Here is a 26,958-nt window from a genome sequence, read left to right on the forward strand (position 1 = left end):
TAGTTTTTAAAAGAAGATGAATGTATATTTTATTGCAATGTATTTATGATGAGCAGAAAAACAAAGAGATTTATTAGTTTGATTATTACACAACAATTATAAGGTAAAAAGAACAAAATATCAAATTATAAATAATCTAAAACAAATAATAATATATACAATTTTCAAATTGAATTTTTTGACCCCCTTTTGAGATATCATGGCTGTAATCAGACTTACCCCAGGAGGGCATACACGTTGTTTTTTTTATTAGAACACCTAAAATTTGGCTAAGCCTGGATGTGCTTATTTTTTTAGAAATTTTCATGTTCTTAAATGCGTTCTTAATTTTTCAGACTACTCTAAATCAACAATATCATGCAAAATAAAGAGCACTTAAAATTGGTAAAATTTGGACAATATTTGACCGGTGATTTTAGAAAATCCATCCCTAAGTTCGGTTAAAGCTGCTTGAAAAGAGAAAAAATTTGTAGTTTCTTGTCATTTTTTTCCAAACTGAGGCTGGGCATGTTCTTACGATGTTCTTAATTTTTTGACGAATTTCAGCCTGAATGTTCTTATAAACTGGGTTCTAATAAAAAAAAAACGTGTATACTACTTACAAAACGAACATTAAAAAATATTTATATTATACACTTAATTAGAAATAAACTTCCCGAGGACCGAGAATGAATGATACAATCTACATGATCGATCTCACAATTCGTGAAGCAACATAGGCCCCCTTCGGGATCAATTACTCTTGATAGAATAAATTCAGAAACAACTTATAAAGACAATTTTTTGTTAAAAGTGTCAAGGAACTCAATACAAAAGTTTTATCTCCAAATCTGTGTATTCGATCTTTTGACTATGGTCATCAGAGCCCTTAATGGTGTATAAGAAATACTGTAAATTTTTATCCTTCAATATATACCTGAATTGAATAAGATACATGGTCCAAAAAATGCAATTGTTGGATATTGGATTCTTCAAATACTTCGCATCATCATGGCGGATTCTTTCAAACTTTCGAGAAGACCAACCCAACCTCCCCAATGAATACCCTTCGCATACTGATAAGTTTCATACTCAGCAAAATATCGGCCGTTAAAATTAAGAGCGAAACAGGAATTGAACCACCAAGCACCCGGGTATTTAATTGCACAATTTTCATTTGGATTTCTATCGTTGTCATTGTCCTTAGTTGTGAACATTTTCCCATCTGATTCAGTTTTAAATCGCTCGTGATGTGCTCCCGTTGTGACTGTTCCTGTTGTCAATCGGTATTTGGAAGCTTCATCACCAATGACAAAGTTCTCAAAATTCGCGAAATTCTCATCTCCGTTGAATCGCTTTCCGTACAAACGAAGCTCGGTGTTTGATGAAATGCTGGTCAACAGATGAATGTTTTCCAACCCTAACCAATGTTCACCCTCAAGTGATCCGAACCCATTTCGGTAACTTTCCCAATTTTGATAAAAATCGACGGAACCATCAAATCGTTTCTGGAACACAGTCCAGCCTCCTCCATCCGTTGTCATATCACAAAAGACGCGTGTTCTTTTGCCATTAGGAATGTTAATCCAATATACACCATCTTTTTTGTTACCAAGACGAAGCCAACCCAAACACTCATTAATAGTCGACGAAAAATCTAAGCGAAATACTTCACTCCCTTCCTTAGGTATAAACTTCGTGGACACATTTTGGACGTAATCGAAAAAGGAGCAGATCCAATGCGAACCGTTACGTAATGCTTGGATGTAATACGATTGTTGCTTGTTGTGTAAAAAACATTCGGTAATGGACGATGCATTAAGTTGTGCTTGATCTTCTTCTAGCGCATCAATTGAAACTCCTTCTTTTAATTGGATATATTCATGCGTGTGATAAAACACTTCTGCTGTGTGCATCACAGAAATCTTTGAAAGCAACACAAAAAAAACGATACTTCTCGCTTCCATTTTCGAGAATAACTCTCACTATTTTCAAGAAGTTTTTTCTTCGATAAAAATTGTTGTGATATCTAATCGAAAATTAATGAACTATTGAATCAATTCAGCTTTTTTGTTGACAAAGCGACAGCCCTAAAATTATTTTCTAAAGTTAGTCACAATATTCTAATTCACTTTCAATGGTCAAAATACAATTCCAGCGGTGAATTAGCCTATTCAAAGCTTGATAGAATGTTCAACTTCTAATTACGTCTCAATAAATTCTATACGCTGATTCAAGAATTACCATACATTTTTACATTCCAATTTAAGTTGAAAACTTGCAATGAATGGAAAAAGTTTAAAAACAACTTTGAATTGTGAATTATTAATAGTTATTTTCGTAACTACGTTGATTCACTTACTGGTAGATTAATCATTCCTTCGTAGTCGTCAACCTAACATAATTACACGAAACTCATTGGTCAAGAAGGATTTTGAGGGGGAACTATTGTTTTACAGACAAAGTTTAAAATACAGACCCGGAGTTTTTTTTTTAAACCATTTTGTTTGTTTCGGTCTGTTTTTTTTTCATCACGAAAAGACATTGCTTACTTTCTGGCGTCAATTTTTTCCAAATTCAAGTTTCGAGTCACGTCACGTCACTTTTCAAAATGTTTTGGGAACCCAGGAATCACACAATTTAGTTGTAAAATCAACAATGAATCACTCGTAACAGAACCTAGTACTTGTTACCCATGATTAATAGTCCAAAATACTCCAAAATTTTTACACACTCATGACATAATTTGTTGGCCATTAAATTTATGATTATGTGAATAAACAGGAACATCTAGATTCATATGTTTGAATCTTTCCACGTCATTGCATTACTATAATTATACGTCTTTCTTTATACAGTAAAGGTTCAAAAGCCAGTTGGAATTTACAAAATGGTCTTTTTTTGGAAAATATAATACAGTTTTACTATTCTTTTTTATACTTTGTCCTAAAGTCTGCCCTCATTCCCAAAGGAATAGAGATTGGCTTTCACAATGCAGAATTTTCAATCAAATTTACCCGAAAATATAAATTTCTAAGTACCGCCCTCCGGCGCCCTCCAACAAGCGCCACCTACAAGGTATATCAAAGATTATTCGTGATGGGGAAAGTTGCAAAACCTGTTTTGTGTAGCAAAGCACCCGTTGATGTGATAAGTAATGAAAATAAAATAATGTTTACAAAAATAATCTAAAAGAAACTAAAGAATGCTAGAAATAAGAATAAAGTTTCAAAAAATAGTACTTAGAAGCAATATTGAGAATATAAAGCTTACTCTTCCATTTCGGGCCCTGAAGAATTGAGTGAGGCACCCTGTGTTCCCCAGATTTTGTTTTATGATTCGCCTCATGAAAAACACTTGTCTCCTTCCAAAACAATTACCACGTCAGTCTCCCTTTATAGTTTCAATGAAGATCTATACTTTTTTGGGAATAAAAATCATGTCGAAAAGGAGGCTAGTGTTGTTAATATAGTAATTTATAAAAACGATTTACGAGGGATCGATCTTGCATATTCTGGAAAATGAACACGCGGAAGATTAATTTTAAATCAATGACTGCGGCCTTGACCATATAGGCGCTAATGGAAGCTCCTGATAATATAATGCTATTTGAATAAAATAAGTTAAAAAGGCATTAAAAATATTTACATTATAAAAACAAAAAACAAAAATAAGGAAAAATATCAAGCCAAAGCCAGTTCCCCGTACGTAAGCAAACCACGGAATTAAAGCAATCAGACAGTTTACATTCACACACCACCGTGATTCGAATTTAAAGAGAAAAAAAATCTCTCAGACTGACCAGTATCCATCTCACTACCTGATTGTTGGTGTATTCAAAATGTTGAGACAAGCTTTTCGTTTCTTTCGCTTCTCCTTTCTCTTCTCTTGACTCAACTCAAAACAATTCCACAATCGGATTGTCTCATCACCAGCCGACGACATGACGCGCGTCTTATCGAAAGAAAGTGTCGTCTGCAATACCCTTCCTGTGTGGCCCACTAATTCTGCTTTCTTCGTCATACTAGGGTAACTCCAGAGCGTGATTTGGTTCTTCGGGTAACCATGACTACTTAAAAGTTCTTGGTAGTTTTCATTCCATAGCAACGATGAAACCTAAAAAAAGAAACATGTGAAACTTTGAAACAGAGAAAATGAGATGACTTGTTAAAATGTAGGGAGCTCTTAGAAAACCTCTCATAAAGATGGCAGCAATTCTACCAGGTTCCATACTAATTCATTCTCTAAACTGCATACTCTTAGGTTCCAAATAAACGGGGGGGGGTTGGAAAATTTTCTAGATTTTAATAAACGGGGGGAACCTAATTGCCGGGGGGGTTGGAAATTGTACTTCTGAAACCCAAAAATAAGGTAAAAATAGGCTAAAATCAGGCTATTTAGAGCAAAATAAGGGGCCTTCTCTTTGAGATCTGAAAATATTCTTAGAGATTAATAAACGGGGGGGTCCTAATAAGGTCCGGGGGGGTTGGAAAATTTTCGAAAAATTAACAAGCGGGGGGGGGGGGGGCGTTTATTTGGAACCTAAGAGTATGCAGCAAATTCAACTGTGCAACAAGAACTAAATCGAAAAATCAGAGTGTCTTATACATCAATCAACTGTTTCAACAAACGGGTGCGACTTTTGAGAGAGGAAGAATGGCGTACCTGAGATTCGGTATCTACGGTGTTCAGGCAAGCGCCAGAGTTGACGTTCCAAAAGCGAATGGTCTTGTCTTGGGCGCCGCCACCACTCGCCAACACATGGTGTTGCCAGGGACACCAAGCGAGTGCCTAAAATCACAAAAAAAACGTAAATAATACTAAAGATTTCAGTGATTTGTTAGCAGTAAGGTATACATTTTTATATACTGGCAACTATTTTAACTTGATTTTTGTACGGAAAATGACTAAAAGCAACAAGACATGAAATATTCCAATGCGTAAACGTGGATTTATCGTAGAATCATTGGTTGTCATGGAATTCAATGAAAATAGATCCCATTATTTACAACCAGTATGCTCCCTCACCTCATATGGCTTTTCTTACCAAGTCAATAATTACACTCGTGGTTTGATGTCTGTTCTTAAGTTTTGGTCAGTACAATATATCAAAATGCTTTGATTGGAAGTTTTTCTCAATATAATATGGAAAGGCTATAACTTTTGAAATAATTTAAATCGGGTAGCCTAGCAGTGGTTCGGTACTCGTGGAAAAAATAATCAGAAGTGGAGTATTGTCAAAAAAAGAACGAAATTCGAAATAAAAATGAAGAAAAAAAAGATCAACATCTTTTGTTGTCGCCGCTTCAGGGTATTTTGATATCTAAAAAAACTCAATGAAAAGTATCGCAAACCTTAACAGCTGCCTTGTGTTGCGTGAAAACATGGACTGGCGATGCATGCTGGTCCGTGTTCTGTAAATTATTCCAATCCCACAATCCCACTTTATTATCATTGGCACCGGTTGCTAAGTAACGACCGGTAGGAGACCATTGGAGGCCGCAGACTTCTTGAGTGTGATAGACGATTCGGTTGATACAGTGTTCTGGAGCACGGACGTCACTGTGCATTACAAAACCTCCTCGTGAACCGCTAAAAAAAGAACAGAAAAACAACGATGTACAAATCTAGAATGATTTTTGTAAGAATTTCAGAATTGTAATACTCAACCAGCTTTAAGTTTTGGATGGCTCTACAAGTTAAAAGTGGATATCTGCAAACCGACAAGATGATTTCCTACATAGCCTCAGTTAAAGCAGATTACACAAGCATAATTAAAGAACAATTAACTTTTGTTAATTTCTCAGTAATTTTAAAGGTTCGGATTTTGGTTTTGAGGCTTTAACGAAATTTGCACACCGCTTACTCATAAAAGGTGTAGGGGCAAGAAATCCTTCTAAAAGATTCCACCTTGAGATTTATTTCTAAAACCTTAGAAAACTGACTTGACACGTTTTAAACCAACCTTGAACAGATGTAAGAGTTCCAAGAAAGAGAGCTGACTCTACTTGCATGACCACCCATTGTACGTAGTTTCTTCTTGTGTTCCACGTCCCATAACTGAAAAAAATGTTGTTATATTTGCTTTCATTGGATTCATTTTCCCGTGGTTTGAACTCGCTTTTTCGCAACAATAGAATTCGCGAAATCGCGTGGGATTGTAGCGAGCAACTCACTAAAAACCGGAATTTTTCATTCCATGTAAAGAAAGCAAAGTTTTTCTTTTGTTAGCTTCAATATTACAGGAATAAAAAATAACACAATATTTTTTCTGTGAGTCTGTTTTGTTTTGTTTTGTTTCTTTTACTGTTAGTGTATATCTAGACTATGTAGACTTTATTACCCAATTTTATTTTGAATTTGAAGAAATTCATAGAATCTCTGTCCAACTATCTTCTTTTAGGGGATAGGGTGGTAGAGCAGGTGTATGCATTTCGTCCTTTATTGGGACTCGTCAACACACTTAATCCTGTAGCCAGGAGGCAGATCGAATTGCCTAGAATCTGACGCCATAAAACTACTTGTGGCGTAGACTGAAAGAATAAGTGGACAAAAGGGAGATCTCTGGGGAATTCTCAAGATAGCTTTTTTTAAATAAGTGAATTCAAAGCAGTTTTAAACCTGGATTTGACCACTGGCAGTTCCGATAGCAAGATGAGCTCCTTGCTCAATCCATCGAAGTGACGAGATGTAGTTTGACGGATCATCAGTATTACACAGACATGAAATGTCACCAGTGGAAGGGACCCAAACGTAAGCTGAATCGTCCAAAGCAACAGCCAAGAGATCAACTGAAGGACTCCAGTGTAGAAGGTTAAGATCTAAAGAGACAAATTTTGAGAATATTTGCTTTTCAAAAAATGTATATAAAAGAACTATATGGTAATAACTGAACAGTGATCTTTGTATCTATTATCTTGAAACTTGTTTTCTTATTGCAAAATGGATTAATATAATGTCCTTCAAGGTCTGTTCTCCTGTAGTCTACCTGAAGTGGAAATCCAGCCCCTAAATTTGACCCCGGACTTCCCTAGTTACAAAAATAATTCATGCCTGAACTTTCCTCTAATATGCATTTCCCTCGTTAATCCAGGGGGAGTACTATGAATAATCGACGACATCATGAACAACTCATTACTTTTTACGGTGGACTACTGAGTGAATTAAAAAAACTTACAGTAGTCGTCAATATATGAAGGAGCGTCCAACACCTTTTCAGCGGTAGTTTGTATCTTGCGAGAAATTGGCTTGGAAGGTGAAGGTAGTATTTGCCGAAGTGATGCAGGAGTGTTCGCTATATAATGAAGGCAAGATAATAAACAGTGCAAAATTAGATAATTTTCAGTTATAATGACACTCGTGAAAAACAAGGTGATTTAGAAGAAAAATGAAACTGTTAGGCCTGGATTAATGGTCCGGTTTAATGAAGAAAATAATTATCTAGTTCTATTTATCTAAGAAACTTACATTTCTTAGGAGTCATAACTTTGGATTGAAATTGGAGAATTCTTGATGTATTGATATCACCCACAACTCGATTGATATTTTCGTTCATCACATTTTCAAAAGTTCTACTAATATCAATGCACCCATTTGATGTTGTATTGTCTGTTGTTTCTGAGTTGCAGGACCAGCCTTGCATAATCTTATAATGACTTGACGAGAAATTCATTGAGCCTCGAGGTGGTATAAAACGATCACTTTCTGTTGGTGTTTTGGTTGGTGTTCGATATTTGCTAGAAGGTGTTTTCTTTCTATTACTTTTACTGATGGATTTTGGTGTTTTTGGGCAATAGTGGTGTTTGGGTGGTGTTCTGGGTTCATTTGTAGCAGTGTTAGAGGAACCCAGGGTTGATGCTGGCCTCTTTCTTGAACCACAGAATGATTTTTCAGGTTTCATTATTATCTGTGTTCCATTGCTTGCTGTATTCATGTATTTTTCAACTTCTTGGTCGAGTGAGGACATGCTTTCTTTGACTTTGCTAAATGGTAATAAAAAGGAGAGCTTTTCAACTTTCACATTTTTTACATACCGGGTGCGCCACAAAATAGTTTCTCTTTTTTAAACTAATTTTCTCGAAATCTAAAAGTTTTAAAAGAACCATTTCTATTTAATTAGAAAGAAGAAAGATAAACTTAAATTTTGATGGGTCATTTATTGAATTTGATTCATTAGATCAAAAGTTATGCTCAATTGAATAAAAAAGTTACTTTTGGAAAATGCTCAAAAACGTCAAAAATCGACCTATCAAATTAAACAGAAGCATAATTACATGATATATCAGTATTTTCGTTTCAGTCATCAAAAATGATAATTAGCTGTCTAAATGACTTTTTGTTATTTAAAGGAAGGTTGAATTTCAATGAAAGGAAGAAAATTCGCCGAAAAAGGCCAAATAATCTGGTAAAATTTTAAAAATACATCAAATATGGGTTTCGAGGTAGATTCAGCCTTACATACTTACATACAGACTTAATCCAGTCTAGAACCAAAAATCTGAGGAAAATTTCGGTAAAACTAAATTAAATTGATTTTGATGAAGACTTTTAACCCTTTCGACCCTTCAGTTTCAAAATTTATGTGTTTTGTTACTGAAAAATGCTCTTAATCATGTAAAGCCTATTGCGACTGCTAGTTTTATAATAAAATTTTGATAGGTCGATTTTTAACGTTTTTGGGCACTTTCTGAAAGTAACTTTTTTATTCAATTGAGCATAACTTTTGATCTAATAAACCGAATTTATCAAATGACCCATCAAAATTTAAGTTTATCTTTCTTCTTTCCAATGGAATAGGAATGATTCTTTTAAAATTTTTTCGATTTCGAGAAAATCAGTTTCAAAGAGAGAAACTTTTTTGTGGCGCACCCGGTATAAAGATGAATTTGAGAATAAATGGGGTGTCATGCCTGGTCATGCAAATATGAATGTAAATGCATTTTCTAGCTTTATTTTTCAGGCCTACAAAAAAGCATCATTGATTATTATAACTTTGCATAAATATCCATTGATTAAAGTTAAAAAAGCAACCTCTAACGTGTGATTCTAGGAAAAGCTCGAAAAACCAACTTTCCCTATGGAAACAAAGCTGAAAATGGGTTTGTTTACCTCCCAAAGACAAATTGGTGGAGAGCGAGCAACAAAATATGCATGCACAACTGTTTTGCAAAATATGAGAAAGGTGTATAGTTGTGGATGTAGTGATAATAAACATTCATGTTTAATACTACCGTCAACTGCTCTAACATAGTGTCCTCCCCACAAACCAATTTTCCAATTTTGAATCGGTGAGGGGGGAAAATGAAAATCTGAATAATAAAGGGGGGAAAGAGGGGGAAAACATCGATAGTTGGCAAATTTGGTGGGGGGGAAGTGTGAAATCACTTCAACTTTATCTCAGCAACCAAGTTGTTTTGATTTTATTTAGGATTTTAATTTTTCATTTCATTGTTGTTTTTTAAAAGTCTGCTTTTCTAAGCATGTTTGTTTACATTAACCCATTTTCGTTCTATTTTGTCTAGTATTCCTTTTGCAGCAAAATTTTATATTTGTGTCAGGTTGAAATTTGAGAAATTTATATGGGTATATGGGGGGAACTGATATTTTCGGAATTTTCTGGGGGAGACTAAAAAAAAGTCATAGGGAAACTAAAAAAAATTCATAGGGGGAAAAAAGAGGGGGGAGATTTAAAAAAATCAAGAATTTGGTGGGGGGAACAAACCCTGGAGGACACTATTACTAACTTGGGACGATTGGTTGAAAGATGGGACTGGTTGATATCTGGCCTGTATTTTCACTTACTGTTAGATCTCTTTGACAACAAATTTGTTTTGATAACTACAACAAGTTTATCAATCATACTTTCTGTCATAACATGTCACGATAACTTTCACTGATAGCGCGCCCTTTTTGACTTTTTTGTTTTCATTCAAAATGACCTACTGCTTATCACCCGATGGGATTAATAAATAACAAGTGTAAATTGCCGCCGCGAGTGACGTCAAACGCTCCATTGTTTTGCCACTAATTTGTTCTTCTTCATTCCAGACACTCATGTGTGTTCCACTACGGATTTTGTTCATACTTTAATTTAAAAGCCTACACATTTTTTTTTTATAAGAACGTCAAAAATTTTCGAAGCCTTCGGATGTTCTTAGTTTTTTGGATTTGAAACCTAAAAATGTTCTTAAAATGTTCTTATTTTCAGCATTTTTTGAGCATTTTGATGTAATTTCTTAAGAAAATGCATGTTTTTAAGTCTCCAAAGCCTTAGAATGTTCTTAAATTTTTGGGCCTTACTTACTTTTGGTTGTCTTCGAGCTTCATGCTCTGGCAAGAAACTTTCTGCTTCACACCACAATGCTGCATCCATCAAACCTGAATAAGGAAGGATGTCAGCAGCTAAACAGTTTTCATGTCAAGAATGGAGTTAGAGTCGGCTCTCCTGCACCCTGTGTAACCATGAATCTGTGGCTCGTCTGGGATCGAACTGAGGTGTCTGTCTAGAGAGTTTTTGAACTTTTCGACTGTAACATTCTTCATATCTCTAATACTCTTGGGCATTGAATTGAATAATTTAGCACCTTGCACAACAAGCGTGCTATCATGTAGTTTTGAACTATGGGTGCGAACACACATCCTTCCCAATCTTGGGAGTTCCTTGAATTGAAATTTATTGTTGATGTTTGGAACCAGATTTTCAGCTATTTTCCATGTATACAGGATCCGATATCTCTCCCTTCTTCTTTGAAGTGAGTAAAGTTTTAGCTTTTTCAGACAATCCCAATAGTTTTTTGGAGTGCCAGTTATTCTTTTGAGAAATGATTTTTGGATTTCTTCTAATCTTTGGGTAGAACTGACAGCACTTGGACTCCATAGGACTGAGCAATATTCAATGACTGGAATAACCAATGATTTGTAAAGAGTAATCATTAGTTGGGGTAAACGCGAAGAGAAAGTCCGCAGAATCCAGGAAATCAAGTTTTTTGCTTTCTCAATGACTGAATTTATTTGATGTGTAAAGACAGCATCATCTGACATTAGTACTCCCAGGTCCTTCACAAATTTCTTCCTTTCGATATTTTCTCCTGAAGGGGATTTGTAATGAGTTTGGTTTTTTATTTCTTCATCTGGACCATAGCGTAGAAGTTCAAACTTTGTGTCATTTAGTTTCATGTTGTTTTCTTCAGTCCAGTCATAGACTTTTTCTAGTTCTTTTTGAAGAATTTCAACATCCTTTGTGTTTTTGATTGATTTGGTGGCACGTGTATCATCAGCAAATGATTTCAATATACAGTACAGTACTTTTTCATCAATGTCACCAATCAATATTAGAAATATAAGAGGTCCCAATACACTGCCTTGAGGGACTCCTGAAATTACTTTCTGGGCTTTGGACTTGACACCATTTACTATTACTGTTTGATATCTTTCAGTAAGGAATGATTCAATCCATCTGTGGATTGGTCCGGATATACCCAATTGCTTTAATTTCCCAAGTACAACTGCATGATCGACTTTGTCGAAAGCCTTTGAGAAATCAAGGTAAACAACATCTGCATTCAAACCCTCATCTAATATGCCTCGAAGCCTTATGTTCTTATATAGTTTGTTCTTATAAAAAAAACAACGTGTACTTGATCGGTGCGAAAGAGAAATCGTGTATTTTTTAATATACGCCGTTCATTAACTTAACTCAAATCAAATGACTTTGAAGGTTTGGTGAAATGGTGGCCGAATTGCCGTCTCATGTTTTGTCAGATAGTCCCAAGTTAGAGCAGTTGACGGTATTCAAAAGATGATTTCGGACAGGCTGGTACAGATTTTGCCTAAAATGTCCAGTTAGAAGGAGGATCAATTATTGATTATATCGATTAACTACACCTGGATTACTGTAGGACCCTGACGACGCACCAGACTTTAACGAACACCGGACACGCGAAAGTCTGGTGTAAAATGAGAATTCTTTTTCCCACCGGACAATTTCTACACCGGACTTAAGGAAGTTGGATGTCCGGTGTCGGAGAAGGATATTTTTTCCCACCGGAGACAATCAAAACACCGGACATGACCAGTCTGGTGCGTCCAGTGTTTCTTAATCTTTTGTTTCATAAATGTCCGGCGCCGAAAATTCCCTGTATGCAACACCGGACTTATTGCGTCCAGTGTAGCGAAAGGATACTTTTTGCCACCGGACGACAAATGTGCGTCGACAGGGTCGTTCTGAAACAAACTTTGTCTGGTGTCGTCCAGAAGTTCAAAAAATTAACACCAGAACGAACACCAGACAAAAGGTTTCCGGTGTGGCTGAGGGATACTTTTTGGCACTGGACAAACACACCAGACTGTCCGGTGCGTCGGTAAGGTCATAGAAATCGTCGGAAAGCAGGAAATCAAATCTAAGCAAGGTTCACCCCACCCTCCTACTGGAAAAGTCCATCACCACCAATATATGGTTTAGAAAAAGAATCAAAGTTGGGGATCTCGAAAAAGAACTAAAAAAGCTTTAGATCAGAGGGTAACAGAATTGTCAAACAAGTTCCAGAATTCAATCCAACTGCAATCAAAAATCCAGTTTGCCATGACAAAGAATTGGTTTCCGCCGAATTCTAGCTCCCGCTCCGCGCGACTTCAGTGCCGTTTCCGAACATTTGAACACAAGATTCCACGATTCTCATTGGTTAAACAGAGTAGATATTATAACCAAAATAGATATTTTGTCTAAAACAGCGTCGATTCAAAATCAAAACAATCCCGTTGGCACTTTCGTTTTCTTCCAAAACACACCTAAAGACGGTCGAGCTAGGTCTTTTTTCTGAGATTTGAACCATTTTACCCAAAGATGATGTTTAAAGTACTGTTTTTAATGGGATTTTGTGCTACAATCATTCTTACAGAGGATTCAAGATTCTATTCGCTCACTGCAAATGATATCGACACGATGAACACGGTTGAAATGGGAGATTACAGAGGAAAGGTAAACTTTACTACAGGAATCGTTTTCTGTTCAAATCTTATCTCTTCCCTATAATAATAAAGAGCTCAATTGTACATTACATTTTTTTTTCAGGTTTTACTGATCGTCAACGTTGCAAGTGAGTGTGGATATACAGAAAACCATTACAGAGAACTTGTTGATCTACAACGCTCCTACCCCAAGACAGATTTTCAAGTTTTGGCCTTTCCATGTAATCAATTTGGAAAACAAGAACCTAAAAACAATAAATATGTTTCCAAGTTCGCTAAAGATAACTATAATGTCAATTTTCAACTTTTTGGAAAAATCAAAACTATAGGGCAATACTCTCATCCAATCTTCAAATGGATCAAGAAGGAGACAGATGTTGAACCCAACTGGAATTTTAATAAGTTTTTGGTCGACAAAACAGGGAAGATTCAACGATATGCAGCTTCACAAGTTTCGCCTTTACAGATGTCTGCTGATATTCAGAATTTAATTGCAAATCGTCCTCTGCAAGGTGGATTACATTCTTACGCTACCCACAGCCGCGATGAACTTTGATACAATTCTGAAAATTGTGATACAGTATCATTTATCACATCAGTTTAGAAAACTTTTTTTTACTTTTAAGTCTTTTTTAAAAACTTTTTTATCCCGCAAGATATTTAACACTTAGCAACGAGGTTTTTATTCCTTTTTATTCAAAAACAAAAATTTTATGTATGTAAAAGTAAACTTTTCTAATTTTTCCAGGAGCTCCACTTTGTAATAAAAGAAATATGAAATTGTTAATTGTAAAGATTTTTAGAGATTTTAACTATGAAAATATAAATAAATAAAATGTCAATTGATAATTCAGCTAACTTTATTTATCCAGGGTTTTTCATAAACCTTTGTAGATGTTTCCATGAAGGGGACAATTTAGACAATAATCTATTTTAATCACACGTTTATTTTTTTATAAGAATAGTGTACTTTGGATGAGGGTCGAGTATTCTTAAGAAATTGACAAAATTGAGGATGAAATATTCTACATTACATTTCTACCTCAAAGTTTAAGTTCAAGTCTAACAAAGGAAGCAGTTTTTTCTGTTAATGGGCTGTTAATATAATAAAAATGTCCTGGGAGCGGGAAGATGGAATAGGAATTGGTGAAATTGGTGAAATTTTTAATAAATTCATTAGCGGGTGGGGTGTACTCTGTACCAGAGTGTATCTCCCGTTTATCGCTTCGTAGTACACTCTGTGTGCATTGTCTGTTTGATGAAAATTTTCCCGTACGGGGACCTCTGCGATGAAGTATAATTTTACAATAAAATGGCAGCGAAAGCTACGAAAATTGTAAACAGAGGGATGGGGTCCAATATTGGGGGTCACTTTCTAAGCATGTTTCGGCTGTTTTTTTAATGCTTTTAAGTCAAACTAAAAGCTTGAAAGTAACGAGTGCATATTCAAAATTGTCTAACAAAATATTATTTTCCCCCGCCAAAGAAAAAATATAAACATTTTTTACAAAAGTTATGCCAACAAAACAAACTATAGCCACTTTACATAGATCAGATACTGTAAAGGTAATACTGAATTTGAACATAAAAACATACAGAGATACTCTGAGAATATTTTTTTGCAAAGAACAAACTTCTATACTATGAAGTTAGATGTTAGATCGCCGCCAAAATTCGATCCTTCAAGTCGTCCCGTCGTACTAGAAGTAGTCTGGAGAACTCTCTATTAAAACTTACACCACATAAGCAAAAATGTTAAACGTACATGATTGAAACATGTACCAAGTTCCGACGAGTTAACTTCTGATAGGAACCACTAGAAACTTGGTATGGTTCGACTACCGAAAATTGCGGCGGGACGACTTGAAGGATCGAATTTTGGCGGCGATCTAACTTCATACTATACTTTCTGACAATTCTGACGACCATTTTTTCTTATCGCCTCCAACAGCACTCCATCGCAGCGGTTGGTTTGAAAAATCTCAAATAAGAACAGACCCTCTACGGCAATGAATTTTAAAATTAGCCGTAGATATCGGGTTTGTGTACAGACAAGTGGGGGTGCTTATTAGGGATATTATAGGGCTTATTATACCAGGGATATGTTATAGCGGAGCTGGATGAAGGACGAGAATTCCTTAGCGGATTGCTTCTTTGTCTTTTCTATTGTAAACTGTTGATAATAGAAATCCATCTCTGTCCCCTTGAGTGTTCTCTTTTTATAAGAAAAATGAAGCAGACAAAGTATTCATGCAGTACGTTTGCACATATTTTGCTATGATGTTCCCGCTTTTCATCAAAATAATATTTGTAGAAGATACCCCAAAAGCTTCCTTGTAAATGAAATCTATTTTTATCAGCGTGTGTTATGAATTTGAGAAGCTTTCATGATTTCTCTTTAAAAATTTCGGATGTAAATATTTTGACAAATATTGTTTCAATTGACTTGAAATATTTTCCATAATCAGACATACCGACTTGCTATCTGAAAATATCAGTTAGAAAGTGAGGCACCCCGCGGTGTAGCGCGGTATTTCAAATGAAAAAGTACTATTTATAATCTTAGAGAAGAAGCTTCTTATAACTTTACTAATGAAAAAAATGTTTCTCATTTTTTTAAATTGTCATTCATCAATGTTTTACAGACCCTCTTGATAATTAAAAGTTTTTAATCGTGAACGATAAATGCAGCAGCAGAATCATTGGCTAAGAGGAAAGCCAAATTTCACGAGTTTGTAATTAAAAAAGTTAAATTTCATATCAAATTTTAATGTCAGGGACAGAGATAGAACAAGGCTTTTTTAAATGTGCGTTATCCAGCTTCGCTATAACATATCCCTGATTATACCAACATTTTGCTTAAAATTCAGCCGTTCGAATAATCCGAAAAATTTGATTGATTTGCTAAGAGAAAAGTAAGATTCAAAGACTGGACTTTTGAAAGAAAAACAGCATTGAAAAACCCAGTAAAACACTTAGGAAAAGAAAACGAGATTTTCTTAGGTCAAATAATTAACGAGGAATCGCGTGGTTTTACAGGTGATTTTGGGATTTGTAGCCCCTATCTTGTTTCGTTAAAGACATTTTAAATAGCCCTCACCACGTTCGAGTTAATTCGAAATATTTGCAATGAACCTCAGAGCTATAAGAGACATTCAGAGGCCATGTTTGGCAGACAAACAATACAAAACTGATTTCAATTTAAACATCCCTATTTGTTAATCAGTGCTAGAAAAAATCATTTACAAAAGCTTTTTAAAAGGGATAAATAAACTAATTTGACTAAGAAAAGTAAAGTGGAAGCCATAAACAAAAAACAATTCAAAAACACTCCACGTTTCAGTTAAACGTCATCATTCAATTAACTAACGTATCGAACGTTGAAACATATATATGAAAACTGTAATAAGAAATCCATTTTTTCAAAAAAACTTAAAAATTTGTACAAGTGTCTTTTAATAAATTGTCTTTTAACAGAAATTGGAAAATACTATGCATCTATAAGAGCGAAAAGAGTGAGTGTGAGATGAGGTTATAGTTCATCTTTCTTTGGAGCTTCTTCTTCAACTTCATCCTCGGTGACGTCATTGGAGGCTGGTTCTTCTTCTTTGGCTTCTTTCTCTTCTTCCTCTTCTTCTTCTTCCTCCTGTAAAAACAAAAAAAGATCAAAGGTCTTTAAAATATAGCGAAATTTTAGGCAAACGGACGTTTAAATAAATGGAAAACAAGATCAATGGGACATCTCAATTAACTCCTCACTGTGGCTTAATACTGAAAAAATTAGAGTTTGTGTAGGTACACATTTTTTTCATTAGCAATAAGCCCTGAAATTAGCCAAATTTCTCTTTAGTATCACTATCTCGTCATGTAAAAGCTTTTAAGATAATCTAAGCATGACAAACGATAGCCCTTGACCCAATAAGTATTTATATGGTATAATAATATCAGGGGTGGTCAAGCACATTTTCAGAAAATGAGCTAGAATGCCCAGCAACCCCATCCATGACCTGAAAATTGGAGTTCTTTATAAAAAAGTGTAGCAGCCTGGTATTCAAGTCTGTTAAGTAAATAAGCTTAGCACACTCACAATGTAAAAAAGGACTTAAAAAGAATCTTACTTCTTCTGGTTCATCTTTCTTCTTTTCTTCTTCTTCCTTCTTTCGTTTGGCATCTTCCTCTTCTTGCTTCTTGCGAGCTTCTTCGTCTTGTTTATCTTTCATTTTCTTCTCTTCCTCTTTTTGAACTTCAAAAGTTTCTTTAGCGAAAGCTTCGGCTTCAGCAACATCGTCAGTCACAAGGATATTATCAAAGATAGTTCCAGATTTGACCTAAAAGTGAAAGTTTGGTATTTGTTTTGTTAGTCTAAAATTTTTAGAAATAAAAAAAACAAATTGTCATAATTCTACATAAAAGTCTTAGAAAAGGTTTTGTGGTTTTCTGAAGTAAATTGATTATCCAACGGAAATCTGAGTGAGTGGAGATATAATTAGACTAATCTTTTAATCTAGTAAATAATTACTGATAATTAAATTTGATTGTAATGTAATTAACACTGACCTGCCAGATTTCAAATCCAACAGCACCAATATCATCATATTTGTAAAGAGCATCATCAGCTGAGTATTCTGGGTTATCAATCTCAGGATGAACCCATTCTCCTTTGTAAGCTGGGTTATCAATTTGTTTTGGTTTCCATTCTCCCTACAAGAGGTTCAAAATAGATTCAATTTTGTTTTGTTAATCATTCAAAAAATAGATCTCCTATCCTTTAAAGCTTCTAAAAAATATATCAAAAGCTATTATAGTGGATGAAGGATTTCTTTATTTCACTAAACCTTAAAAAATTTTCAGGACATTAAAAAATTCAGACTTACTTTGTATTCAGGGTTATTGATCATTGGTGGTTCCCATTCACCATCTTCTTCATCATCCCAATCGTCAGGTTTTTTGGCATCTGGGTCAGGGATCAATTCTGGTTTCTCCCAATCTTCTGGCTTTTTATCTTCTGGGTCGTCCATTTTAGCATTATCAACCCAATCATCTGGTTTCTTGGCTTCTGGGTCCTTAATTTTCTTGGGGGCAAGGAAGTCCCAATCAGCTTCTAAATCTCCAGATTCAACTTTGGATCCATCAATGCGGACTTCGTAAGTATTATCAGGGTTGATAATCAAAGTGTACAAATGGGTCATTTCATCATCTTTGCATCTAAAAGTGTAATCAAACAATAATTGAAAAACAAAGCAATCATATTGTATGCATTAAATACCGTGAGTGGTCCTAAATCCGACAGCCCTGCCTTAATCCGACGTGGTCTTTCAAAGATACAAACTAAAATAAAAAATCCTTTTGCTGTGACGCAACAAAAATACCAAAGTGTCAACTAAACTGAGAAAATTGATACAGTAAAAGTTGAACCAAATAATTAACATTAATTGCTTCTTATACGAAACATAATTTTTTATTGCAATATGTCCAACAATAAAAAGTAATTACTTTTACAACTCACACTTTTTAATTACATTATTGACGTTTTGACATTATCAATTATATATAGCCATCTGTTAGATGTTTTGAATTTGTTTTGAGAATTTTTGCAATAGTTTATCGTTCAACTTGGAGAGGGAGTGTTTGTAAACATAGAATTTCTTTTCATAACAGTTATTTGGGGGGTCGGAATTAGGCAGGGCTGTCGGATTTAGGACCACTCACGGTACTGCAAGTTTAAGCCCGGGAAATATTGTGATCATTGAAACATCATTGTAATGAAGTAATCATTCTTTAAGAATATTATTACTACAGATCAAAAGATTAGTTACCTGATGTCCTTCTTGGTGAGGAGGTTCTTTCCTTTGTAGCTGAAAATTGCATGAACACGTTTGGTACCAGGTCCACAAATATCTGGGCCAAACATGACATGGTAAGGGGTATCACCATTCATTTTCTCTGGTGTGATGTCAGATGGGAAAAGTTTGATGTATCCACCACCACAGTCAATATTTTGTTCATGTTTGACTTGATATTGGAGAACTAATGGTTTTCCTTCGTTGGAGAAACCTTTTTCCATTTTTGTTGAGAGTTGGTAGAATTTGGCATCTTGAGAGGTTTGAATACCTTGGTCTCTTTTCTCATCACCATAAAACTTTCCAGCTGTTAGTTTAAATTTTCCAGAATCAGCTCCTTTGTCAGTAGAGTAGACCCATCGGCTTTCCCAAGTGTCATCTACAAAAAAGTAACAGAAAATTCAGCTTATTTTAGATCTTTGTTTTGAAGAAAGGGATTATCAAAATTTCATTTGACTAATATATCCCATATCATTCTCCATGGCTAAAAATTACCAGGTGCCTCTGATTCTAATACTAACTACCAGCCTCTGTCCGCAACACTTTCTGTCAGACACACAACATTCCCAAGCAAATTTAAGGAACAAAAGACCAAAGCAAAGACCCCAAAGCCTGAAAGCCAAACCCTAATATATTATTCAAGGAATATTTGAATTTCACGTAAAAAGGTGATGAATCCGTCGGCTTACCATCAAATGTTTCTTTGAAATGAACTGTACAATTTACAGCAGCCAAAAGGCCAAGCAAAAATAATATTCTACTGTCCATTGCAAATCTCAGCTACCACCGTGTAACACCAGAGATTGACTACAAGACTCCTAGACAGCTTATTGCAATATATGACTTCAAGAAGGACGGTAGAAAGAGACAAAATTTTCCTGCGTGGTGTCGTATCATTGGTATTCAAATCGTTTGACCAATTAAAATCGTGCAGCAAGACGAGGTAAACCAATCAAATCCATCCAGCTTGAAAATTGTGTACTTTGGTCTCGATTATTCAGCCCACGCGCACATTCACTTTCGTTTTTCGTTTTCCTCAAAATTACCTGATACTAAAGCGTTGAATTTTTTGATGCAAACTACGCGTGTACGCTTGCTGTCTGAGCGAAAACGGCGGCCTTTGTCAAAAAAGTTACATCAGCGGGTTGAAACAAAATGGCTGCAGTTTGTTTACATATTTTTTAAAGGGACAAATTTTTCAAAATAATCAAAACAAAAGCTAAGCTGCTTTAAGAGAGAATTATCATGGGTGTCTTAAATTTTCCAGGTTCTTTAAGCTGTCAAGGTGGAGCTGAATTCGATATAATGTAAGTTGATTGCCCATTTTAATGTTTGAGGGTTGAATTCTTCAAATTTTACAACCCTAGCTAGCCAGTTTATAGCCACACTCTATCTAGGAAATCTAGCTTTCAGAAAAAAACAACATCAGTCATCTACAGGATGTATTTGCACAACAAGGATGAGAGTTACCTGAATCAAGTTCGCAAGACAATTAATTAAAACTTGAAAGTTTGAAACAAAATAAAACGTGCAGCAGCCAAGCAAAATCAACCAACCAAAATTTGTCATTCAATTCCCAAGAAGATACCGTGAAAAAGGGTAACTTGCATCAGTGGAGGCTAACATGCATATACCCCAATTCACAGACCAACTAGAGCAGTATTACTTCTCTTCAAAGTGTTGACATGGAAACATTATGACAAAATCACTTGACAATAGAAAAACGTACCTTCGATCAGAATCACTTTTCTTTTCCCACGACAACATATGTCACTCGTTTCGAAGAGCGTGATTATAAATGTCTTTCGCCTGCTCTCCTCTGCACACTCTCCCCCGTTTTCGCCACTTGTTTAAAAAAAATGTCAAAATGGGGTGGTTTCCATAAGGATGCGTACTTACTTCTTTTTGCCGCCCCTGTCTCTCCAGGGTGGCTGAAGGGTGGTGAATATTTTACCGAGTGGATGGGGAAACCGGGCTCATATCTATCAACCAATCATATTTTGGACTAATGACGTAATCGCGACTCATTCTTTTGAAAATTCTAAATAACAAGATGTCAGATTATGAAGCGTGTAAAAGTGAGGTTATTTGGGAAACGCAATTCATGGTAATTATAATAATCTTTCCTCAATTAATTACATGTTTTCTTAAATTTGATTTTCATATACAAGGTGAGAAAACCATGACCAGACAAGTCTGTGAATTGGGGTATATGCATGTTAGCCTCCACTGATGCAAGTTACCCTTTTTCACGGTAGCACTTCGATTTTTAAGGCCTTGTTTATACGCTAAAGTAAAAATAATACCGCACATGTAAATGGGTCATTGTTTCATGAAAAAATAACCCAGCCTTTTTAATGAAATTAACATTTTCAAAAACTATGAGAAATTGCCTAAAATTTGAGCCATAGATGAAAAAATTTGTATTACAAAAGAAAAAAAGAAAAAAAGTGTATTACACCAAAGTCCCAACTTCTCTAGATCAAAATTTATTGGCCTATTTGTGGTAAAAAACTGATGGAAAACAGGGAATTTCCCCACAATCTGCATTAATTTATGCAAAATTAAACACCTTTTTGACCACAAATAGGCCCATAACTTTTGATCTAGAGAAGTTGGGACTTTGGTTTTATACACTTTTTTGCTCAGTTTGAAGAGCTCTATCATGTGATATAAGGTCTTTTTTTAATTTGAAGACCCTCCAAAAATATACTAATTCGAGAGTTTCCATCGAAAAAAGTGGAATCTAAGAGGTGTATCACGAAAATCATTTTCTAGCCACTTTTTTCGACCTCAGCAGCGCGACTAAAACAAACACTGAATGCTCATTGAAGAATTAGTTTTATAATTTGTAATGTCAATATTGACAACCGCTGACAAAGTTTCAAAGCCTTTAAAAAAAACACTTTTGGTGGAATGTATTCAAAATGAAGCTACACTGAATTGATTAGTTGGTCCAAGGGGGTTTGTAAGAAGGTTAATTTTCAAAATATCAATTAGCATCAGGGACACATATTATAGGCACTTGAGAGTACGTTTTCTGTTTATTTTCAGATCCTTAGAGGCAGATATTGATCTACAACACGAAATTAATGATCAAGCTCTTCAAAATATTAATTTGTCATTGCATTCAACTGAAGAAAACAGCAGGAGTCCAAAAAGAAAGAAGTTGCGTTCTAATGGAGGAAGAAAATCGTATGATTTTAGAGAATATGGTGTTGATGCTCGAAGAAGAGGTGCAAAACATCAAAGACGCAAGCAAAATTGTATGAGTATATTTGCTTTTAATTTTTTAGACAACATTATTTTGCTGCAACATCCAAGAGAACTAATTAGAGTTCAAATTAAAACTGACAAAGCTACACCTAAATTTAGTCAATTAATTTCTCACATTTTTCTTAGCTGGCAGTTAATTTATGTTGGAGCCATAGGACGTCTAACTCTGATGTAACTGTAACTGTTGTCTTTTAGTGGCTGATTTGATGGACATCGGACGAGATGAAAAGGTGGATGTTGATGAAAGTGAATGGTTTTCTGATGTACATCTCACACTTTTCACTGAGCTCTTTTTAGATGACAACAAAATGAAGGTATATATCTGCGTAGTGAAAAATATCTCTTAAATTACAAAATTTACCTTTACGACATGACCCAAGGTGTAAAAAAGTAAAAAACTTCAACTTTTTTCTTGTCAAACAGGCCTTCTAAATTCACGTTTCTGCAAATTAAACTCTGCAATATTACTCTTACAACTTTTGATGAAAAAAAAAATGTAACAAAGAAATGTGACAAGAAAACTTTTTTTGCTCGATTATATTCTAAAGGCATGGGACCGTTTTATGCAAATGAGTGAAGAAAAACAGAGGGACTATCTGGAGCGCAAGACCGGTTCAAGAAAAATACCACAAGATGAAGTGAAGAAAGAGGAGACGCCATCTGATGAACAAGGTCCAATCAAGCCTTTCAAAGAGGGAAGCTTCCAATTGATTGATAAGAAGATTCAAGATATGTTGCGCACAAAGAAACTTGCAGCCTTGGTATATTTTAGTGTTCATGTCTGCTTTCAAACTATTTTGCCCCTCTTTGCCATACACCCCTGTGTCACAGACCCACTTGAACCCAGCCACATTGGAAAATATGGCAAAAATTTCGTCCCCGGTGGGAAAGTACCCTAGGCTTTTAGCCCAACTGGGAAATTGACTTTGATTTCATCCCCACTCGAAACTCTATGTTTTAAAATTGCATTTGGACCTACCTGGAGGTCCTATAAATTACCTTCGTTAATCAGGTAGGTCCATTCAGCTTCTACTTTAATGGGATTAAATTTCGTGGTTGAGCTCATCCGCGAAATTTTAAGATTTCGCGGGGACTTAATTTCGCGGTTGGCACTATTGGGTGACAATATCTTTACGATTTTATCCCATTTATTGTCAAATCACGCATGTTGGTTGTTGAAATACGTATTATTTGCGCCTCTTTGATGCAAGTAACCATTCAAAAGGTATTTATTTGACATGTTTTGAGTTTTGTTTAGAAATATTTCGCGGATAAGGCTCTTCAAAATTTCCATTAGGACTTAATTTCGCGGATGACACCCAAATCCGCGAAATCCGCGAAATTTAATCCCCGCGAAAATTTATCCCATTAAAGTAGCTTTTAACCTTGGAACAATAGAATTTCTATCCCCATTGGGATTTCAATAGGAATTTTTATCTCCACTGAGGAAAAAAGTTCCACCCGGGGCAATGAGACAGGGGTGTTACCATTTGACCATATTTTCACGATTTTGCGTATTTTTTTACATAAATCTGCGAAATTTAATCCCCGCGAAAATTTATCCCATTTAATTATGTATTTTAAAAATTATTTTCAAATTACTTACAATATTCTGGCAGCATTCTTCCTATTTTGCTTGACAAGCCGAGACACGTTGCTGAGAAACCTTAATAGCTGAAAAGTAACAAAATATGTTTAAATATGTTTAGTCACTCAATTCCTTGAGAATAATGTATAATATATACCTTTTCTTTTATTTAATCCAGGGTTTGTTGGAATTTTATGAAGATGATGTACGATCGTGTTCTTTGGAGAATTTCCCTTCTGTCGTGGTGCTCAATTTGGAATCAAGGTTAGTAATGTAATTTCTCTCTCTTATCTTGGAAACTCAAAGCTAACATTGTAGTTTCTTGATACGCTTTTTATAAGTGACGAGATGGAGTTTTTGTCCGATTTAGTTGGTCGTTAACCAGTAATAAAACAATATTGTTACTTAATAATTACTTCAAATGACCATCGGTCATCGATTAGCCATTTGTAAACAAATTTTTTATTCGTTCGTTCGTTCGTTCGTTTTTGATATAGATAGATAACCTGTCGTTTAACTTTCGGTTTTAGCCAAAATTGAGTCTCATTCGTGTAAGGGTGGAAAAATTGATAAACGACTGACCAATTAAATACAATATCATAAAATTCTCATGTTCTAATCTTTATTCTTCATTTAGTTATGATCGACTTTTGGTTTATGCGATTTGTCAATACATGAAACTGCCTTCGAACAGTAAGCTCTAATAAAATGTTTAAACCTCCCAATCACATGTTATTCTTCTACTCATTTAAGTAATCTTGTTATTGCTTTTTTGGGTTTCTTAATTTTTCGGATCCTATGGGATGTGTAATTGATAAAAAAATAGCCTATTTTGCTTTAAAAGTTCAGGTCTAAAAGTTAGTTTTCATCAATGTGACGATTCCTTAAAAGTTTTAAGAATAATTAGTACTCTCGAGTACCTAATAGCCGGGGGGGGGGGGCGCTAAGGGGGCCGAGGACATTCTTATTCCAACCCCCCTGCTTATTGATTTTTGGGAATTTTTTTTTGAAAGTTCCCTCTTTTGCCCTAATTCTGCTGTATTAGCCTCCTTTTCGAAAATTTTCCACCCAGGACATTTTTATTTCACCCCCCCCCCACGCTTATTAAGTTTTGAGATTTTTTCCAAACCCCCCGGCTATTAGGTACCCGAGAGTAGTTATCTCCCTAGTTTAAAAAAATATTTTTCACCTACTTTTTAGCCATACGACTGAAAGACAACTCAGCCATTATCGAAATCGACATGCCCCAAAACGATTGGTTGCCACCAGATACCAAACTGACCGATTACCTCAAACGCATGCGCACTAATAGCTGACGTCATCGAAAAACGAAAATGTAAATTAAACAAAAGTTTTAGATTGTAATTTATTTTCGATTTTATTATCTGTATACCTCTAAAATACTGTTTTATTATTTTATTACAGATGTTTCTAATATTTAGTGTTCCTAGTTCTTTCAGTAGGCAAACATAACAAAATGATGTAAATGAAATAGACTTTGTTGTCATCTGTTACTTTCCCACAAGGTGAACATCAATCTCGTACCCAGAGCCACTTGCAACACTTTCTTGTAGTTTTTACTCTAATCCAACCTTTACTGAGTAATGTCAGAATCATTAAAAAGGCGAACAAAGGGACTGGGTTCGAGTTTGATGCACCACGCTGTTATTTTATAAGAATGGAGTTTTTCATTTCATCATGGATATTCTTGGGTTAAGATCGAAATTTAACCTAGATTTAACTTGAGATACACGCCTGAAGCATGGAACTTTTGTGAAAGTATTGAGCGTTATTGGGGTATTATTGGTAATTTACAGGGGAAAATGCTTTAATGATGGCATTCTTACGTTCAGTGTTGCTATATTCCATGATGGTGATATTCTATAATGTTCTTAATTTTTCGGCCAATTCCATCACAAATATTCTTATAAAGTATCATATTTCGAAATTGGTCAATCTAGTATTTTTGAGAACTTTTCAATTGTTAAAACCTTATGATGTTTATGTTTCTTTTCTTTAAAGTTGATGTAAAGTAGTACAATTTATACTTAGCTCAAGGCTAATCAATATCAACCTGTCTGTGTAGTATCCTGTCATTATCAATGTTACAAAGTGGAAAACATTGTCGCCCATGCTTTAACCCCATGTGGACCTTAAAACAACGGTGTGCAGCAACTGGTTTATTATTCTCTTGTTTCATTTTTCAAAAAGAATACACCATCTAAATGAAAAATTATCATTTTTCTTTGGAAAAAAGGTTTTTCAGAAGGTAAAACTATTTTCTCATTTATTCAACTCAAGTGCAAGATAAGTGAGACATCTATCGGATTGATAAAAGAATGAGTGGATTACAACAAGCAGTCCTCATCACCATATTCATATCACTGCTTGGAAATCTGATGGCATTAAAAGTCATACTTGATTCATGTGTCCAGAAAGCATCTTATGAGTGCTCACTTAGTGGAGCAGGGGGCTCACATCCCATGAGTGGACCAGTTCTCCGGGGGTACTAGGGTTGCAAGCTGGGGGGGGGGGTGCCGCCCGACTTCAGAACTTTGGACCCTTACCGGGACTAAAAAGGAGAAAACAAAGGAAAATTTTTCGGAATTTTACGACCTTAAGCGGGACAAATTTGACCAAATTTCGATCTTTCAGGGGGTAAAAAGTTGAAATTTTTTCCGACCCTTAGCGGGACTTTGGAAATCCAAAAAAGTACCCTTGAGGGCGGCACATACCGTACCCTCCATTCACCTAAGTGCAACCCCCCCCGGGACCAGTTCTTGTCACGCTAAACCCAACTGATCCAACTATTGTTCCTCCTATCGAATCTTTTAATCTAAAGCCCGGAGGAATTTCATGCTTGCTGCAGAAGAAGACTGGAAGCATGCATTGAAATATTGTTATTCTCCAATCGTGAAAATGATGGTTACGTAACAACATGTGCAATCCCAACCCAACCTGTTACCTTTAGTTTCGATGAGAATGATTGTATTATCATTGATGTTGAAAACGAGCACTGTTGCAGTTTGATTCTCTAGAGTTTCAGTTTGTAATGCAATGTATGTGGGGCGGATCAAAATTCTTGTAATTTTAAAGTAATAATGGACCCTATAACATTTAGGGAACTTTCATTTTGCAGATGCGTGATGTTTAATCTAGGGAAAGAATTTTTGGTTTTTTGTGAGCATTAGATTTTGCGAACACAGGAATATTTTTGGGATTTCGTAACGGACGATACTTTTTTGGAACCTTTTCAAAGAGTAGCGCAAGGCTCGAAATAACGATTTGGGTCGGACAAAATGATCCGAT

General features: G+C 35.4%; 5 protein-coding genes across 6 annotated transcripts; 2 read left to right on the forward strand and 3 right to left on the reverse strand.

The window, feature by feature from the left end:
* Positions 1-651: 651 nt before the first annotated feature.
* Positions 652-1,964, reverse strand: LOC136817318 (ficolin-2-like). The gene has a single exon (XM_067073662.1). It carries the CDS (start codon positions 1,944-1,946, stop codon positions 972-974), a length of 975 nt encoding a protein of 324 aa, XP_066929763.1. The 5' UTR covers positions 1,947-1,964; the 3' UTR covers positions 652-971.
* A 1,563-nt stretch (positions 1,965-3,527) lies between these two features.
* LOC136817319 (uncharacterized) lies at positions 3,528-7,987 on the reverse strand. Its single transcript, XM_067073663.1, has 7 exons — positions 7,447-7,987; positions 7,157-7,273; positions 6,601-6,800; positions 5,945-6,039; positions 5,334-5,571; positions 4,645-4,770; positions 3,528-4,095 (listed from the first exon to the last, which is right to left on the reverse strand). Exons 1-7 carry the CDS (start codon positions 7,943-7,945, stop codon positions 3,796-3,798), a joined length of 1,575 nt encoding a protein of 524 aa, XP_066929764.1. The 5' UTR covers positions 7,946-7,987; the 3' UTR covers positions 3,528-3,795.
* Positions 7,988-12,737: 4,750 nt separating this feature from the next.
* On the forward strand, positions 12,738-13,787 carry LOC136817320 (uncharacterized). The gene is made up of 2 exons (XM_067073664.1): positions 12,738-12,955; positions 13,049-13,787. Exons 1-2 carry the CDS (start codon positions 12,821-12,823, stop codon positions 13,499-13,501), a joined length of 588 nt encoding a protein of 195 aa, XP_066929765.1. The 5' UTR covers positions 12,738-12,820; the 3' UTR covers positions 13,502-13,787.
* A 2,352-nt stretch (positions 13,788-16,139) lies between these two features.
* Positions 16,140-19,717, reverse strand: LOC136817322 (calreticulin-like). Its single transcript, XM_067073665.1, has 6 exons — positions 19,475-19,717; positions 18,762-19,164; positions 17,820-18,150; positions 17,503-17,646; positions 17,064-17,273; positions 16,140-16,591 (listed from the first exon to the last, which is right to left on the reverse strand). The coding sequence occupies exons 1-6, from the start codon at positions 19,551-19,553 to the stop codon at positions 16,478-16,480; spliced, it is 1,281 nt and encodes a 426-aa protein (XP_066929766.1). The 5' UTR covers positions 19,554-19,717; the 3' UTR covers positions 16,140-16,477.
* On the forward strand, positions 19,625-25,142 carry LOC136817323 (R3H domain-containing protein 4-like). 2 transcript variants are annotated; one of them, XM_067073666.1, is made up of 7 exons: positions 19,625-19,728; positions 21,840-22,051; positions 22,257-22,375; positions 22,610-22,822; positions 23,828-23,913; positions 24,287-24,342; positions 24,850-25,142. In XM_067073666.1, exons 1-7 carry the CDS (start codon positions 19,625-19,627, stop codon positions 24,963-24,965), a joined length of 906 nt encoding a protein of 301 aa, XP_066929767.1. In that variant the 3' UTR covers positions 24,966-25,142. The 2 variants fall into 2 exon arrangements, with proteins under 2 accessions (XP_066929767.1, XP_066929768.1); XM_067073667.1 differs by lacking the exon at positions 19,625-19,728 and adding an exon at positions 19,903-20,092.
* The last annotated feature ends 1,816 nt before the right edge of the window (positions 25,143-26,958 follow it).

The sequence above is a fragment of the Clytia hemisphaerica genome, unplaced genomic scaffold (genome assembly GCF_902728285.1).
Source record: "Clytia hemisphaerica strain Z4C2 unplaced genomic scaffold, Clytia hemisphaerica genome assembly, whole genome shotgun sequence".
In the NCBI taxonomy this organism is placed as follows: Eukaryota; Metazoa; Cnidaria; class Hydrozoa; order Leptothecata; family Clytiidae; genus Clytia; species Clytia hemisphaerica.

Excerpts from the sequence above, each read along its gene's own strand:
- LOC136817318 (XM_067073662.1), bottom strand. The coding sequence starts at position 1,946 with ATGGAAGCGAGAAGTATCGTTTTTTTTGTGTTGCTTTCAAAGATTTCT.
- LOC136817319 (XM_067073663.1), bottom strand. The coding sequence starts at position 7,945 with ATGTCCTCACTCGACCAAGAAGTTGAAAAATACATGAATACAGCAAGC. Across the intron at positions 6,040-6,600 it reads CTGCCAGTGGTCAAATCCAG|TTATGGGACGTGGAACACAA; the intron begins GTTTAAAACTGC and ends CATTTTTTTCAG. Across the intron at positions 5,572-5,944 it reads AACTCTTACATCTGTTCAAG|CGGTTCACGAGGAGGTTTTG; the intron begins GTTGGTTTAAAA and ends TTCTTTTTTTAG.
- LOC136817320 (XM_067073664.1), top strand. The coding sequence starts at position 12,821 with ATGATGTTTAAAGTACTGTTTTTAATGGGATTTTGTGCTACAATCATT. Across the intron at positions 12,956-13,048 it reads TGGGAGATTACAGAGGAAAG|GTTTTACTGATCGTCAACGT; the intron begins GTAAACTTTACT and ends TTTTTTTTTCAG.
- LOC136817322 (XM_067073665.1), bottom strand. The coding sequence starts at position 19,553 with ATGGACAGTAGAATATTATTTTTGCTTGGCCTTTTGGCTGCTGTAAAT. Across the intron at positions 17,647-17,819 it reads TCAATAACCCTGAATACAAA|GGAGAATGGAAACCAAAACA; the intron begins GTAAGTCTGAAT and ends AACCTCTTGTAG. Across the intron at positions 17,274-17,502 it reads TTGGATTTGAAATCTGGCAG|GTCAAATCTGGAACTATCTT; the intron begins GTCAGTGTTAAT and ends TTTCACTTTTAG.
- LOC136817323 (XM_067073666.1), top strand. The coding sequence starts at position 19,625 with ATGACTTCAAGAAGGACGGTAGAAAGAGACAAAATTTTCCTGCGTGGT. Across the intron at positions 22,052-22,256 it reads TCAAAGACGCAAGCAAAATT|TGGCTGATTTGATGGACATC; the intron begins GTATGAGTATAT and ends GTTGTCTTTTAG. Across the intron at positions 23,914-24,286 it reads GTGCTCAATTTGGAATCAAG|TTATGATCGACTTTTGGTTT; the intron begins GTTAGTAATGTA and ends TTCTTCATTTAG.